This window comes from Nyctibius grandis, chromosome 12, assembly GCF_013368605.1.
Source record: "Nyctibius grandis isolate bNycGra1 chromosome 12, bNycGra1.pri, whole genome shotgun sequence".
Taxonomy (NCBI): domain Eukaryota; kingdom Metazoa; phylum Chordata; class Aves; order Nyctibiiformes; family Nyctibiidae; genus Nyctibius; species Nyctibius grandis.
In genome coordinates, this window is record NC_090669.1 from 1,700,869 (window position 1) to 1,716,920 (window position 16,052).

Genomic DNA, 16,052 nt, shown 5'->3' on the forward strand with positions numbered 1-16,052 from the left:
CGCCCCGGCCTGCGCCTCCCCTTTGCCGAGCCCCGAGGGCCGGGGTGCCCCGAACAGCGGGGTGCTGGCCGTCCCCCGGGACCGGGCCCTTTCCCGGCGGGGGGGCCCCGTGCTCCGCGGAGGTGGGTCGTGCCAAACCCGCGTCAGCTCAGGTGAGGGGCCGGGCCTGCTCGGGGCTGGCACCGCCACCGAGGCCGGTGGTGGCGGCAGGGCCTCGGGGGCCCTCGGGGAGGCGGGGAGGCAGCGGCGACCCGGAACTGCGGCGCGGCGGGGCGGGGAGCCGTGCTGAGCCGTGCGGAGCCGTGCCGGTGCGGGCGCCGGAGCCATGCCGCCGCCCAAGGACGTGGTGAAGATCGCCATCCAGATGGTGGGAGCCATCCCGCAGCTCATCGACCTCCAGCAGGTACCGCCCGGCACCCCCAAACCCCCCTGCGGACCCCCTGCCCCAGCTCACGGCCACCCTCTCGCTTGCAGACCAAGCCCCTCGCCTCGGTGCTCAAGGACGTCTGCGACGCGTGAGTATCGCACCCACCACCCGCTGCCGAGTCGTGACAGCCCGTGACCGGGCCGCCGCTGGCCCGGTGGCGACCGGCACTAGCCGTACGGCACGGTGACCGGCCGCCCGTCGCCGCAGGTGGAGCCTGCCCAACGCCGAGCGCTACGCCCTGCAGTACGTGGACGGGCGACAGACCTACATCACCGAGTCGGTGAGACACCCCCGATGTCCCCCCGGCCCCGCCGGTGCGGCGCTCACCGGCTCACCGGTTCCTTTCTCCTTCCAGAACCGCGGGGAGATTAAGAACGGGAGCATTTTACGGCTGACCACCTCCCCGGTACATCCCTCTGCCCCCCCGTCTCCTTCTCCGCTGTGTGCCCTGGTGGGATGGCCCCCTGCAACGGGGCGATGCAGTGCTCCGAGCCCTCTGCCGCTGCCTCGCTCGGTGACTTCTGGCTCGTGACGGCTCCTCTCGGTGCCTGAGACCCAGCAGAAATAACACGGGGAGGAGACCTGTCGCAACCTTCATTCTCCCTCGGCAGAGCTTGGGGGAGTTTGAAAAGAAACTAAATCATCTCGAGACACTTTGGACGCGTGGGCCAACTCTTAGCGTCGTGCCAGCTTGACCTCCTTCCTCATCTCCTCCTCATCTCTGCGTTGGTGGCTCTATCTCTCCGTCCAGCTTCTCACCGGGGCTGCTCTAGCCTGAGCCTCCTTCTAAACCTTGTGCTTAAGCTCTTCCAGCCTTCTCCAAGCTTCTCGCTGTCTTTCAAAGAGCCCCTTTGGCTTGATTCCTTTCCTTCCTGGTAGGACCAAGAAGCAGAGCGGTTGTACAGTGGGATCCAGAGCAACAACTCGGATGTGAAGACTGACTCGCTGAAGAAGCTTGCAAGCCTCTCCCAAGACGTTACCTTTGCTCAGGAGTTCATCAGCAGGAATGGCTTGAAACAAATCTTCTATATTGTGGAAGAAGGGAATGAGTGAGTAGCAGGAGAGGACTTTCCTCGCAGTTCTTGACTTTTCTCCCTTGCTAATGCTGCATGAGCTCTAAGCTGGGCCTTGGAGTGGACTCCGTATCCCTGGCTTGTTGGTGCCCGTGCTGCGGCGTGAAGGGCAGCGCTGGCAGCAGGGCGCTTGGCTCTGCAGGCTCTTCACCTGGCAGCCGGGAGAAGGTCCCCACAGTTCTGTGGTCCTGACTCCTCATGAATGTGCCCAGACTTGAACCTCCCAGCCCTTCGCTGGCTGGGTCACCTGCAGCCCCATGGGGTTTGCTGCCAGGAACCCTCCTGCGATGATCCTACCCTCCGCCGCTGCTCGTTCCTGCCACCCCGAATAACCCCTCTGCCCTGAGGTTTTAGCTGCGAGAGCTCTGCAGGCAGCTTGAGAAAACCCTGGTTGCCAAACTAGTGCCTGCCTGACCCTTTCAGGATGTGATGGTGCATCTCCTCCAAGCTCCTATCTCACAGAGGATGTGGAGCCTATGACCAGGCAGCACAGCGCGTGTTTCTTGGAAGCAGGGGGAGGGATTTGGGGTGGCTGGTGTCAGGGCAATGGTTGGACTCGATGATCCCAGAGGTCTCTTCCAACCTGATTGATTCTGTGATTCTCCGCAGTGATCTTTGTACCGTGGTAACGCAGCTTTCCAGAAACTGTTGAACTTCCCCTGCCTCGACTTCCTGGGATGACTAAGCACGAGTCCAATTTCTTACCCAACAGTCTCTCTTTCCTTTCTTCTCCTGCTTGCTGCTCTCTGCTTCTCTAGCTGTTTCTAACCTACCCACCAACGTGCAACTGTACTCCTGTCTCACGGTGGTGACTGTGGAGTATCTGGACCCATCCTCACTGCGTTTGCTCGTCTGTCCCTCCAGTACAGGAGAGATGTTAGCTCACACCCTGAAGGCCTTCATGGAGCTGATGGAGCATGATTTTGTTTCCTGGGAGACTCTTAGTGCAGCCTTCATCAAGAAGGTGAGCGCCTTCTGCAGGCTCCACAGCCCGTGCCCTTGGGATCCCTCGTTCCCCTCGTCACCCCGGCTCAGCCTGCTGTTGACGGCTGGTTTTGTGTCTCGTAGATAGTGAGTTACGTCAATATGAACGCGGTGGATGCATCTGTCCAGCAGCTCTCCTTGTCTATCTTGGAGAACATGGTACCCACCAGTCGCCTCCTCTTTGACCTAGTCAAAAAAGAAGTGACGCTGGATCGTCTTCTCACCCACCTGCAGGTGTAAGTGGAGAGGCCAGAGCACCGTTTGCCCCCATCCCAAAGCTGGTGGGGCTGAGGCGATGGAACGCATTTCTCCGGGTCTTGCTGGCACAACGTTGTATTGTCCCTTCCTCAACACCTGGGGGGTGGGCAGCCTGTCCTGTCCCCGCTGCTCGGGGAGGGATGGACTCTTCTGGAAACCATCCTGTTTCCAGGTCAATTTCTTTCTGGGTTCGTTCGGGGACGGATGGACTCATTCATTCCTGGCCTGTTCTGTTCAGATATCTTGGTTCTTTAGCTGACCGCCATTTGTTCTGGCGTTGGCTCTTCCCTCCCTTTCCCCGGTGTATTTAGGAGCAGTCGGGTGTTCCTGGCACCTTGGGGGTGGTGGTGCTGTACGGAACAGACCGAGTTTGGTAAATGCCTCAGCTGAGGCGGGTTCTTCGCTCCCTCATCTTCCTCATACCTCTGCATCTCTTCATTTGGACGTTTGTCTCTCTAGCAAACAGAGGCTCATGCCCAGGGCTCTGGCCAGACAGGAGTCTGCTGCTCACCCTGGGGTTTCCTGCAGCTCCAAAATGCTGCACCCACGGGTGTGTGCAGAGCGATGTCTGATCCATCCGTGGGTGCTCTGCAGTCACAGCTCTGGGGACCGTCTCAGCCCCCATCCTGCTGTCAGCAGCTGCTCACTCACGGCTCTGGCCTCTCTGGGTCCCCCAGCTCTGCGCAGTGGGGTCCAGCAGTGAAGGGGGAAGAGGACTCTGCCTTGGGGAGGGCAAGACCATCCTCAGAGCTGGTGACTCTCCCCATCTTCATCGTCCTCCTTCTGCAGGACAAACGCCCAGCTGCAGCTGAAGGCGATGGCCCTGCTCATCGCGCTGCTGCTGGCTGCGACCGACGCTGAGCGGCGGGTAAGGGGCTGCTCTCCGCAGGCAGGTGGCAGGGGGGTGGTGGGCATTGCAGATCCAAGCACCACAGGGGTGCTCTGCTGAGGGGCTTCTGCTGTCTCACACTCCTTGGAGAAGTTTTGGGGAGATGCAAAATCTCAAATTGACAGGAGAAGTATCAGGGCTGGTGGTGGAGCCCTTTGCCTGTGGTGGGGTCTTGGACAGCTGGGTCCTCCGCTGTCGTGTTTGTGTTCTCTGGGGTGGTGGGGCTGTGAGAGGTTCCCAGAGATGTTTCAAGTCAGTGTCCTCACTCTGCCTCTTCTCCTTGAGTGACACAAACTGTCCTGCCAGCCTGGTGGGGCAGGATCTGTTTGAGACCCCATGGAGTGGGGTAGGGCAGTGGAATGTGGGGGGCAGGTCTTCTGCTCTTCGGTGTCACTCCTGAGTCTGCCAGTTCCTTTCTGTCCCCAGGCATAGCAGGGATGGGGGGCTGCAAAGGGAACACGGGGGTTTTGGGGGAAAGAGAGGTGTGTGTGGAGCTGGGGAATGTCTCACAGCCTCTTCCCTTCCTAGGACATGATGGACTACTTGAGGGAGAAGAACATCAGGCAGTTTATCCACAAGGTGAGGAGCTGGGTTCATCAAGGGTCTGCTTTGTGCTCCATCCTCTGTCCTTCCTCCCCAGCCCCTGTCCCCTCAGCCCCAGCCTTTGGTGACCGTGCCTGGCTGGGTTGCCCTTGTGCCCCACACCCTTTCCTTGATGCCTCCTATGGGTGCTGCTGTGCTGGCACCCGCATGACCAGGGTTGCACCCCCGGCTGCCTGCAGCTCAGCGCACCCAGCTCTGGAAGCTGCCTGCTTCCTCACGCCCCTTCAAGCAGCAGGACCTGCCGGGCTTCGGCTGTTGGGCCCTGGGCTTGGAGGAACTGGGAGCAGCAGCCTGGGGGAACCTTCTCACTCCCGGTCTCCTGTAGAACATCATCCACAGCTCCGAGCCGCTGGGGGATGAGATGGCCCATTACCTGTACGTGCTGCAGTCCGTCAGCCTCAACCTGTGCGAGCGCCGCATGAGGACCTCCATGGATCCCTACTCACAGGTCTGGGAGCGCTCTCCTTGCGAGTCTGGTCCTGGTTTCTTCTACCTGTGGAAGTAGAGGCGGGTGAAGGCTAAGCTTTGGGTGAACATTTGATTTCATCATCAGTTTGTCCTGGGAGAACCTGCTTGTGCGGGGCTCACCAGCATCCCCTTCTCTCCGCTCCCCCTCCAGGAGCAGCGGGAGCTCCTCCAGTCACTGCGCCAAACCGCCTTCGAGTCGGAGAGCGAGTCGCCTGCCAGCAACTTCAGCACCGAGCGCCGGCGATCCCTGTGTGCCAAGGAGTTCCGCAAGCTGGGCTTCGTGGTGCGTCCCCTCCCCAGCCCCACGCTGGCTCTGCCACCCAGCCTCGGCGGCACCTTCTGATGGCTCCCCTAAGCCTGGTGTCCCTGTTGATGCTGATGGGCCACAACGCACAACCTCCCTTCTCCTCCCTTGGCACCGCTAAACAGCGGGTGCTGCGGAGCTGCCAGGACTCAAAAGGCAAAGCCCATGGCTGTGTCAGGAGAGCTCTGCTGCTCGGAGAAGAAAGCAGCATCCTTTTGTGTCCTCCTAGAACAACAGCAACCCAGCGGAGGACCTCCGCCGTGCCCCGCCGGGACTCCTCGCCCTTGATAACATGGTGTATTTCTCCAGGCACACGCCCAACGCCTACAGCAGGGTACGTGCTCTCTCCTGCAGGACTCCCTGGCAGAGAGGTGCTGGTGGATCTCCACCTTCTTTTTCTTTCCTTGTGACCTGTCCTTGCCCAAAGCCAGGTGAAGATGTCCCTTTTGGGCAGGTGTCCTGTTTCAGATGGAGCCGAGTCCTCCTTGTGGGTAGGAGCAGGCATTTGGGGCTGGTGGCACTGAAGAGTCCCCATAATTGTTAGTGTTTTGCCCACAATTTGTTTTCCACCCCTGAGCAAACCAAGGTGACTTGGGCAAAACCAGCCCGTGGCTGCAGAGCGTTAACCCTGCTGTGCCTGGGATCAGCTCCTGCACCACGGCAGGAGGAGGAGGAGGCTGGGGCTGGGTTTTGGGGAGACATAACTACTTCTGTTAGGGATGGCCCACCATTAGGGCAGCCCTCCGAGTCCATGGCCCACGTAACGCCAAGCAACGGCCCTCTCTTCCAGTTTGTCCTCGAGAACAGCAGCCGGGAAGACAAACACGAATGTCCCTTCGCTCGAAGCAGCATCCAGCTCACCCTGATCCTCTGCGAGATCCTGCACGTCGGAGAGCCGTGTATGTGCTCCAGCTTGTCCTTCTCCCTGCCGGTTGGCAGGAGTTGGGGACAAGCTGCCAGGGCAGGGGGCTGTGTACGTGGGGTCACCAGGCTCTGCTGTGGCCAACAGCAGCAGGGGAAGGGGAGGGAGGGCTGGGAAATGTCCAGGTTCTCCTGGACACTGAAATCCTCTGGAAAAACTGGGGAGTCTGGCATCATCTGTCCTTCTCACCGCAGGCTCGGAGACGGCTCAGGCCTTTTACCCTATGTTCTTCGGGCAGGATCATTTCTTTGAAGAGCTCTTCTGCATCTGCATCCAGCTGGTGAACAAGACCTGGAAGGAGATGCGTGCTACCCAGGAGGACTTTGACAAGGTGCGAGGACACGCTGGAGCCCCAGCACAAATTCAGGGGCTCTGGGGAGCGTCACCAGACTGGGGGTGACATCCTGGGCCCCTGCAGGTGCTGCAGGTGGTGCGGGAGCAGATCACCAGGACCCTGTCCCTCAAGCCCACCTCCCTGGAGCTATTCAAGACGAGAGTGAACGCGCTGAACTACAGCGAGATCCTGAAGCTGCGGCAGACGGAGCGGCTGCACCAGGAGGAGACGTTGGCTGTGCCTGTGCTGTGAGTGGGCCGCGGGGGGAGACGCCGTGGGGCTGTGGGGAGGTCAGGGGGCGCCTGCTGGAGTGGCTGTGCTCCTCTTCTGCCGGCTGTCACCCCAGGGAGCTGCGTGAGAGGCTGAAGCCGGAGCTCCTGGAGCTGATCCGACAGCAGCGCCTGCTGCACCTCTGCGAGGGCACCCTCTTCCGCAAGATCAGCAGCCGCCGCAGGCAGGGTGAGTGCCAGCCCTCTGCTCCTGGGCGGGGGTCCCGAGCCTTGTCCCCACGTCCCCTTGCCACCGGGGAAGTCACAATTAATCTGCGGGGAGCAGCGTGCCCGGCTCCCTGGGCAGCTGGCCTGGGGTAACCCAAGCGGGGTGTGCTGAGGAGGGGGCAGCTCCCTCCACCCGGGGAAGGGGACCTTGGTGGGGGAAGGCTGAGCGTTTCTTCATGGCCCTTCTGCTGCAGACAAGCTCTGGTACTGCCGCCTGTCACCCAACCACAAGGTGCTGCACTACGGGGACGTGGAGGAGGGGGTACGCTCACCCCCCATCGAGAGCCTGCTGGAGAAAAGTAGGTGATGGGGAGAAAGAAGAGGGTGGGGAAGGAGGGGAACCCTCTGCCCAGCCCAGCTGGGATGTGCTGGGTGGGAATTGCCTCTCTGCCTGGCCCAGTGCCTGCTGGTATCATAGGACTGGGAGCTGTGGGAGTTCAGGCTGGGGTGGGCTGGGTCTCCAGAGGAGAGGGAGAAGGGAGAAGGGAGAGGAGGCACTCACAGCTCCTCCGCTTGTCCCAGTTCCTGTGGCGGACATGAAGATGCTGCTCGTGGGGAAGGAGTGTCCGCACACGAAGGAGAAGAGCTCCGGGAAGCAGAACAAGGTGAGCAGCAGCGTTGTGCAGCTGGTGATGGTTTTTGGTGGTGGGTAGATGGTGGCAGGTTGGGTGGTTTCACGGATCATGGCAGGTTTTTGATGTGGCTTGAGACTGGAGATCTCTGGAGTCTTCTCGGGCACAGAGGAGGAGGCTGGGAGGCGGCTCCTGCTTGGAACCCCACTGGGCTGGAGAAGCCAACTCCCGGCTGTGCTGTGCCCACAGGACGTCCTGGAGCTGGCCTTCTCCATCGTGTACGACGTGGAGGAGTACTGCCTCAACTTCGTTGCCCCCACCCGGTACGAGGTGAGCTCCGAGGGCACGCTGTGGCCAGATGGCCTTGCAGGGGCAGCAGGCAGGGGAGGGAGTCAGGGGCATGTGTGTCTGCCCCCCCAGCCCACCCTGCTGGGCTTCCCTGGGGTGGGGGGCACAGCAGAGGGGAGAAGGGGGCTCTCTGGCTGCCCAGGGCTGGTGCTGGAGCCGCCCACACACCCCTTCCCCAGTTCTGCCTCTGGACGGACGGGCTGAATGTGCTCCTGGGCAAGGAGATGACGAGCGAGCGAACGCAGACGGACCTCGATGTCCTGCTCTCCATGGAGCTCAAGCTGCGGCTCCTGGACCTGGAGAACATCAGCATCCCCGACACCCCCCCTCCCGTCCCAAAGCCCCCCAGCAACTTAAACTTCTGCTACGACTTCAGTCACGCAGAGCAGTGAGTTCCTTCCTGTGCTCCGTGTCCCCCCCTCCCCATACACCCCCAAAACCCAAACCCCTTCCTCCAGCCTCTGTCCCCCATCTCCTGCCCCAAAGGGCCAAGCCCAGGTGCTGGCTGGGGGCTCGGCCGGGTGCTGCCTGCACTTTGCCCACCTCGGGGTGATCTGCCCACACTTCCCTGCCTCGAGGGGGGGTGACCCGGCTGCTTTGCCCCCACCTTCCATGGGCAGACGAGACAAAAGACTTGCCAGAGAGCCGAGCCCCTCTGTGGCAGCGCAGCTCCCCACCATTCTTTGGGCAGAGAGGGCAAGGATGGGGGCAGGAATAAAGGTACAGGCAGCGCTGGGACAGCTGGAGGGGGGCAGCACTACAAAGGTACGGGCTGCTTGGCTCTCCCCGACAGCGCAGGGGATCCTTTCTGGACAAGAAAGTGGTTAGAAAAAAGGATAAAACACCCTTTTCCGCTCGGTTTGGCGAGCAGATGGCATCTCCAGAGCACGGTGTGCCTGCCCAGCCAGGCCCCTCCTGCACTGAAACGTTTCTCCCGCTCCTGGGAAGGGCGGGGGGTGTTTAGGGTACAAGCCCCCTCTCCCAGCACCATTTCAGCTGGGTTAGGGGCTCCTCGCCGCCGCGCCTGGTGGGAGGAGGACACCCCCGGTCTGCCCTTGCCGTGCGGCCTCGTGCCCATCCCGGTGCCTTCTCCCGCCCCGGGCGGATCCTTGCACACTTCAGCCATGCTGCTGCACTACTGCACCACGACGAGCTACCTCCTCCGGTGCCCCCACGGCTCCCAGCCCGGTGCCCCCACACCTCCTTGTGCCTACAGCTTCTCCCAGGGGTGCTGCGGTAATAACTCGTAGCTGCAGGTTGCCAGGGCTCCGACTGTGCCTCTGCCTCCCCTGTACTGGGACAATAAACACTTGTGGGAGAACTCGGGGCTGTGTCCTTTCCAAAGGGTTGGGGAAGGGGTCAGGCTGGCGGCGGGGCAAAGGGGGGCCAAAGCGGGCAAGACTGGGACGGTGCTGCAGCACAGAGCGTGAAAAACACCAGTGCTCCCAGTAACAAGCTGGGCAGGCTCAGCTGCTGCACATTGGGCCAGTGCCTCTTGGGCTGGAAGCCTGGAGAGCAGCATCCCGTATCCTGGGCTGCATCCCCAGCAGCGTGGCCAGCAGGGCGAGGGAGGGGATTCTGCCCCTCTGCTCCACTCCCGTGAGACCCCCCCTGCAGTGCTGCGTCCAGCTCTGGGGCCCCAACATCAGAAGGACACGGAGCTGTTGGGGCGAGTCCAGAGGAGGCCACGGAGATGCTCAGAGGGCTGGAGCCCCTCTGCTCTGGAGACAGGCTGAGAGAGCTGGGGCTGTTCAGCCTGGAGAAGAGAAGGCTCCGGGGAGACCTTCTAGCACCTTCCAGTGCCTGAAGGGGCTACAGGAAAGCTGGAGAGGGGCTTTTAACAAGGGCAAGGAGTGACAGGACGAGGGGGAACGGTTTTAAAACGAAAGAGGGGAGATTGAGATGAGATATGAAGACGAAATTCTTTGCTGTGAGGGTGGTGAGACCCTGGCCCAGGTTGCCCAGAGAAGCTGTGGCTGCCCCCTCCCTGGCAGTGTTCAAGGCCAGGTTGGATGGGGCTTGGAGCGACCTGGTCTGGGGGAAGGTGTCCCTGCCCGTGGCAGGGGGTTGGGACTGGATGGGCTTTAAGGTCCCTTCCAACCCCAACCCTTCTGTGATCCCGGCCATAAAGAGGCTGTTTCCAGGCCAGACGAGGCTGGCGAAGGCAGTGGCTGTGAGGCTGCTGCCCCGCAGGGCCAGGCTCTGTGCCCCCAGCTCTTACCCCACACCCCCAACCACCTCCCAGGAGCCAGTGGAGCTACCGAGGTGAGAGCAAGGCAGCGTGCACCGCATCAGGTCAGGCTCCTGAGGGCTGTGCGGGACCCTGACAGGGCTGGGGTGCTGTGGGTAACCTTATGCCAAGAGCCAAGGGGAGGTGCCGGGCACAGGCGGCCCAAGGGGCGCTGTACGGGGAAGGGAGGGCACCGGCACCCCAAGCCCACGGCCTGCAGCGCGGGGGCCGCAGGGGCTGGGAACGGCAGACACCCGCCGGGGCCCGGGGAAGGGGACGGGGAGGATCCCCAGGCCCGCGGCCTCCCCTCCCTGCCCTGAGGCAGGCCCGGGCCGCCATGCACCAGGCGCGGGCCCAGCACTTCCGGTCCCGCCACTTCCGGCGGGGCGGTCACTTCCGGTGCAGGCCGGAAGCGGAGCGCGGAGCCGGCGCGGCCATGGCGGTGAGTGGCGGGGCAGGGGTGCGGGGGCCCGGGGCGGGCCGCGCCGCGCCGCTGACTGCGTCTGTTGGCTCCGCAGCCCAAGGGGAAGGCGGGCACCAAGGGCAAGAAGCAGATCTTCGAGGAGAACCGGGAGACGCTGCGCTTCTACCTCCGCATCATCCTGGGGGCCTCCGTGAGTGCGGGCGGGGAGGGCCGCGGGGCGGGCCGCGGTGGGGAGGGCCGGGCCCCGGGCCGGGCAGGGCAGACAGCCGTGCCGCGCTCTCTCCGCAGGCCGTCTACGCCGTGGTGAACCTGGTGATCTTCTACCCCGCCGCCTCCGCCTGGACATGGGTGAGCGCCCGGCCCGCGGCGGGCAGGGCACCGTCCCCTGCCCCGGGTTGGGCCTGGCCTGGTGGCAAGCCGGGCCCTTTCCTGGCTGGCGCCACAGGCAAGGCCAGCAGGCCCCTGCCGCTCTGCCCGGGGCTTGCGGCGTTTGCGGCTGACAGCTGTTTCCTTGTTGCAGCTAGCATTTGTCTTCAGCTCGGTGATCTACGGCACCAGCTACCGGTCCATGAACTCCATGGCCAAGCCGTCTTTCACAGACGATGGCAGCCTTGCCGACGGGGGAATTGACCTGAATATGGAGCAGGGGATGGCAGAGTGAGTGTCCACACCCGCACGAGTCCAGGTGAGCAGGACCTGCTGCCTGAGCGTGCACGCAGAGCCAGGAGAAGCCCCCCGAGGGGAAGGCCAGGCTTCAGCTCCCACCCCACCTTGCCCAGCGGCGCAGGCGTGAGGGGAGCTGGGAGCCTGTAGCCATTTTTTCTAAGAATATACCTAAAGTGTCCCCGTTACCTGAATGCTTCACCCGGTGTGCACTAGTCATAAGCCGCCGCGTGCGTATGTCGGCCTGGAACAGTCGCTGTCCTTGGGGCTGAGGCGCACAGGTAGGAGACCCCAAATTGTTGGGCTGGAGCAGGTTAGAGCCCCCTTTCAGTGAGGGGACAGCGCTGACGCTGTGCACACTCCTGCAATGCACAGAGAAATATGTATTTTCTTTTTAAACCACTACTGTGGGTAGCGATGACAGAGCGGGAGGCAGCACGCAGCTCCCCCTCCCCTACCCCATCCTGGCTGCAAACTGGCCGTGTCTTGAACTGTTCTACACGCTAACAAACCTCCCTGCTGTCTAGGCCAGCTCCTCTCACCTCCTCGGCCTTTTCTGCCCCCTTGCTCGCGCGTTCCTCCCGTCTCTCTGCGGACAGCCCCAAGCGTTTGCCTTGCCGGTGTTCTTGGCGGGGCTGTAACTCTTTTCCTTGGTCAAGGAGCACACAACAATTCCTGCAAAGCGCTGCTAAATAAAATCAGGAGACAACAGTACTGAAACAGCAGAAATACCATCTAGATTTCTGTGGTTTTCAACAGTGAGCCCCAAACTAGTTGCAGAAAACTGCCGGGCAGTCGTGGATGCGTCAGGCTTTGCTCTCTGTCCTCCCTGCCCTCAGCCTCCGTCCGTTGGTCCAGCCCTTGCTGGGGTTCCTCAGCGCGTGCTCAGCTCAGGGAGGTTCCCGGGGTAGCTGGTCCCTTCCCTCCCATGCCCTTGGCCTGTAATTTAAGGTTTACCGCCGTCTTCCAGGTGCTGCCGGGCTTTTGGAGGAACACAGCGGGGCCTCGTTTCCGGCAGAGCCCTCTGCGTCACGTCAGGTGTTCTCGGGCTGGAAGGGCCGTGTGTTGATTTATATATTTTTATTTTTCTTGGCAGAAGTTTTATTTCTGCGGGCAGCAGGTGCCTGGGGTTGTTCTCAGCAGCACAGCGGTGCTGTCTGCACAGATGAGCTCTCGTCTGGTGTGTTTGGTAGCGGAGCAGTAGGTTTTTTACGTGCAGCCAGAGTGTCTGGAGACGTGGGGTGTAAGAGACTCAGCCGAGGGATGAGGTGGCCGGGAAGAGAGGGAGTTATTTCTAGAGTTGTGAGCCTCTAATCTTCATCCTACAGTCACTTCTTTTTCCTACTCATCAGCTGAGCGTTTTTCTCCCCTTTTACACCGTTTTGGCTCTCCTGAGTAGAAGAGTAAAATATTTTGGATATCTTTTTTTTTGTGGAACACGACGTGGGACAGTCCAGTAAGGAAACTACAGAAGTTTGATGTTGGCTGGGGTGTCCTCCTGCTGTGGGAGATGTGTGAGTGCCCCAAGAACTGCCCCGTGCACGTCTGTGATGGCGCTGGCAGGAGTTAGCGCAGGGATCCTGTGACCTGCTGTGAAAAGGTGAGAGCGCAGCTGTAGCACCCCCGCAGCCATCGTACCACCCCCGCAGCCATCGTACCACCCTTGGTACCGGGGCTCTGAGGTTTTTCTGCCTGAGCAATACACCGCTGGGGGGAGTTTTATGACACATTAACATGAATCAATGCTCGTCAGAGCTGTGCAAAACACGGTGGAGGCAGAGCTGCACAAACCAAACCTGCACAGCTGAAGTTCCCGTCCTTACCCTGAGCCTGTGCAGAGCCCCCGGCCGTCAGAGCGCCAGGCTCATTAGTTTAACCCCATTAGTACATGAACACAACGTGTTAATGAAGCTCAGTGCTCCACTGTGTCCGTTTGTCAGGTGAAACGCTCTGAATTGCCCCTCCGGGGCTCGGGGAACCGCTCCAGGCTCGCGGTTACTTCCAGAAAGCAGCAGATGTTTTCCTGCCTCCGAGCTGAGCAGCTGATCCCCGCCTGCTCTCCTGGAGCTGCTGCGGGGAGGCTGCAGACTCGATGGCGCTTCCCTCGTGCCGTCTGTCACCGAAACAGACGCTGGGTGTTGCTCTGGCGCTGAGGGAGGCCGACCTTGCTGGGTTCGGTGGGAGCTCTGCCGTCACCCCTCTGTGTCCTCCGCTGATGCACGAGGTTTCTGAGCCTCAGCATCCCACCATGGAGCTCTTGATGGTGGATTCTGCAGTGTCTTGTGTTGATGACGGTCTCCCAGCTTAAACCAGTTGTTGCTGGTCCCTTTGCTGAGCTGCCCAGGACAAGACAAGCTCTTTCATTACCATTACCTTCACCTTTGTTTCCTTAACTCCATTCTTGGATGTGACTCGAGTGTTTCTGACTCCAGCAGATGATGATTTAAAGGGAGTGAAGGCGCTGGTGTTTTTCTAAGCCATCTAACCCACTCCCTGTCTCTCCTGTTGAAAAACCAATCCCTGTTCCCCTCTCCTGGGTGTCAGGTCCCCTCCCTGAGGGTGGTGGTTGAGGTGTGGGCAGCTTGTTCCCCTCCATAGCTGCCCTCAGCTCTGCCTCAGGCTGGCGTGGAAGACCCCAGAGATGGAGAAGCAGGAGGGGAGGGGGAGCTGTGTGCTGCCGTAGCTCGGCTGGCGGGCGGTGGTGTGCTTGTCCGTGCGGCACCCCAGCCCTTCGGTGACCCTGAGTGTGTCTGTCAGCCTGTGAGACGGCACAGGGGAGAGGCACAGGGGAGACTCACGCTTCCCCTGGTGCTGCCAGCTGCGGGTACGCGAGCGGCCGTGCTTTATGCCATGATCTGTGTCAAGTTGGAGGTGCTGGCTGCGGGGGTGGTGGTTTTGCTGCTGATTTCCACCCCCTCCGTTCCTCAGCTGTCTCAGTGTCCCTTTGCAGAGGCAGCCTGGCTCTTTAACTCATCAGCTTGCTTTGTTTTGTTTTGTTCACTGCTCTGGTTCTTCTAGATCAGCGTGGCAAAGCGTAGCTGCAGGGAGAGCCCTTCGGTGGGGCCGGGAGGGTCGCTCCCCGGAGGCGGCGCAGACAGAGGAGCTGGTGTGCTCGGCGGGGGCTGGAGCAGAAGGTTAATGTCTTGCTTTTCTTCCCTCAGGCACCTCAAGGACGTGATCCTGCTGACAGCCATGGTCCAAGTGCTGAGCTGCTTCTCGCTCTACGTCTGGTACTTCTGGCTCTTGGTAAGCCCCTGGGGTTTTCCTTGTTGCTCTACGTTCTCCTTGTCTTTCCTCATCTTCAGAGCCAAGGACGTGATTTCTCCATTTCATGGGGTCCTGTTTCAGGCCAAAACTATTTTCTGATCAATTTTTTTAATCTCCCTGACAAATCTTGTTAAAAACAAGACTGTACAAGGGAAAGAAGTTCTGATCCCTTTGAGTTGATCACCTAAAAACTCGGCTTGCCTTGGCCTTTCTCTCCAGTCCTGTGAAAGGGCAACGAGAACCACGAGGCAGATCAAAGCCATCTTTGTGCGTTGGGCCTTTTGTGACCGTGGCAAACAGACTGTGCTGCTGCTTCTTTGGTTTGCTCAGTCGTTCACCAGCACGGACCGAGGCTGGGAACTGCTGGACACTTGGTAGATCAAACGCTGGAGGCTTTGATTTCCCTTTAACACACCAGAAACACGTCATGTGCCTCCAGCTAAAACTGCTTTTGCAGAAGGATAAATAATATCTCCAGTCAATTAAAAAAAAAAAAATCCCACAGTTGCTTTGAATATTAATTCAAATAAATTCAAATTAATCCAATATCCATTAATGGTTGGACTCGATGATCCCAGAGGTCTCTTCCAAGCTGGTTGATTCTGTGATTCTGTGAATATATCCCACAGAGGTATATAAGGCAATCGTGGGAGTGTAGAAAATCATCTTGTTTCAGTCCTTGCTCACCAGCTCCTCTCTAGCTGGCCTGGCAGAGGGCACCCGAGCCTCTGACTATCCCCCAGAGACCATCCAGGTCACATTTGTTTTCATTTAGAGAAAAGGGGGGTGTTTTTTGGGAAGGAGGGCAGAGGCAGCATGTCTGGGCAGTTGGATCTTCCTGGGTAATTCAGACCTGATGCTGAGGTTTCCACATAGGACGCCCGAGCGCTGTATACGTAGGCAAGTCCCTCCACCCTGTGAAATCAGGCTGTTTGTTCTGGACGCCGGTGATTTCCGTGCATCCTGTGATGTCCCTGAGCCAGCCTGTAAAGACATTCCAGCTCCTTTCGGCCAGAGCTGTCCCCAAAGTGACCGGGGTTTGTGCCACGTGTGTTTCGCAGGCTCCGGGACGCGCTCTCTACCTCCTCTGGGTGAACATCCTGGGGCCCTGGCTTACAGCCGACTCTTCGCCTGCCGCTCAGGAACCCAATGAGAAGAAGCAACGGCGACAGGAACGCCGCCAGATGAAACGCTTCTAACCCTGGCTGGGGAGAAAAACGAACGCCACTCCGTCATCTCCACGCTGTTATTTCATCAGGGACGTGCCCAAAACCAGCCCGGAACCATCGCAGTAGCTACGTTGCCCTCTGTCATCGCTGCTGTCCTGCTAGAAAGGCCGCAAGAGACTTCCCTCGGTTGGCTCTTGGCGCCGGTCGAGGCCTTGCTCCGTGGGATGACGAGGGGGGTGATGCTGGGATGTGTATAAATACCTTTTCAAAGCAGCACCCTATCGTGTTTGGTCGGGGATTGCAACGTGGGAGGAAATAGCGCATTAAAGAGCAGAGCTGAACTGACTGGGCAGTGTGTTCATACAGGGGGAGCAGTTAGAAAATGCCAGCCCTGGAGGGAAGCAGAATCCACCAAGACAAGCGGGTCTCATCCCTTCCCGGGCGTGCTCTGGGCTGCCCTGCCTGCTGGAGCACCCACGCCCTGCAGCGGGGCTGCAGCTGCCCCGCGAGACGGGGAGCGAGGGGGAGCTGGGTGTGAACAGGGCCTGCAGCCACACGTGGGGCTTTGGGGTTTGAGCCTGGGCTCCCTGGAGCCACAGCTTGGCCTGTGCTACCTCTGT

The 16,052-nt window shown here is 60.3% G+C and overlaps 2 protein-coding genes across 3 annotated transcripts; both read left to right on the forward strand.

Annotated features, from left to right (window-relative positions):
• Positions 1 to 47: 47 nt before the first annotated feature.
• ELMO3 (engulfment and cell motility 3) lies at positions 48 to 8,988 on the forward strand. 2 transcript variants are annotated; one of them, XM_068411101.1, is made up of 20 exons: positions 48 to 403; positions 475 to 515; positions 635 to 707; positions 783 to 833; positions 1,307 to 1,476; positions 2,365 to 2,464; positions 2,569 to 2,720; positions 3,532 to 3,610; positions 4,160 to 4,210; positions 4,560 to 4,682; positions 4,854 to 4,985; positions 5,236 to 5,340; positions 5,797 to 5,905; positions 6,123 to 6,259; positions 6,347 to 6,510; positions 6,609 to 6,721; positions 6,954 to 7,058; positions 7,282 to 7,364; positions 7,581 to 7,661; positions 7,859 to 8,988. In XM_068411101.1, the coding sequence occupies exons 1-20, from the start codon at positions 326 to 328 to the stop codon at positions 8,069 to 8,071; spliced, it is 2,160 nt and encodes a 719-aa protein (XP_068267202.1). In that variant the 5' UTR covers positions 48 to 325; the 3' UTR covers positions 8,072 to 8,988. The 2 variants fall into 2 exon arrangements, with proteins under 2 accessions (XP_068267202.1, XP_068267203.1); XM_068411102.1 differs by lacking the exons at positions 48 to 403; positions 475 to 515; positions 635 to 707; ... (7 more) ...; positions 4,854 to 4,985; positions 5,236 to 5,340 and having other exon boundaries at positions 5,830 to 5,905; positions 6,167 to 6,259.
• A 1,312-nt stretch (positions 8,989 to 10,300) lies between these two features.
• On the forward strand, positions 10,301 to 15,554 carry TMEM208 (transmembrane protein 208). The gene is made up of 6 exons (XM_068411353.1): positions 10,301 to 10,351; positions 10,428 to 10,523; positions 10,622 to 10,681; positions 10,854 to 10,990; positions 14,158 to 14,242; positions 15,325 to 15,554. Exons 1-6 carry the CDS (start codon positions 10,346 to 10,348, stop codon positions 15,460 to 15,462), a joined length of 522 nt encoding a protein of 173 aa, XP_068267454.1. The 5' UTR covers positions 10,301 to 10,345; the 3' UTR covers positions 15,463 to 15,554.
• Positions 15,555 to 16,052: the final 498 nt, after the last annotated feature.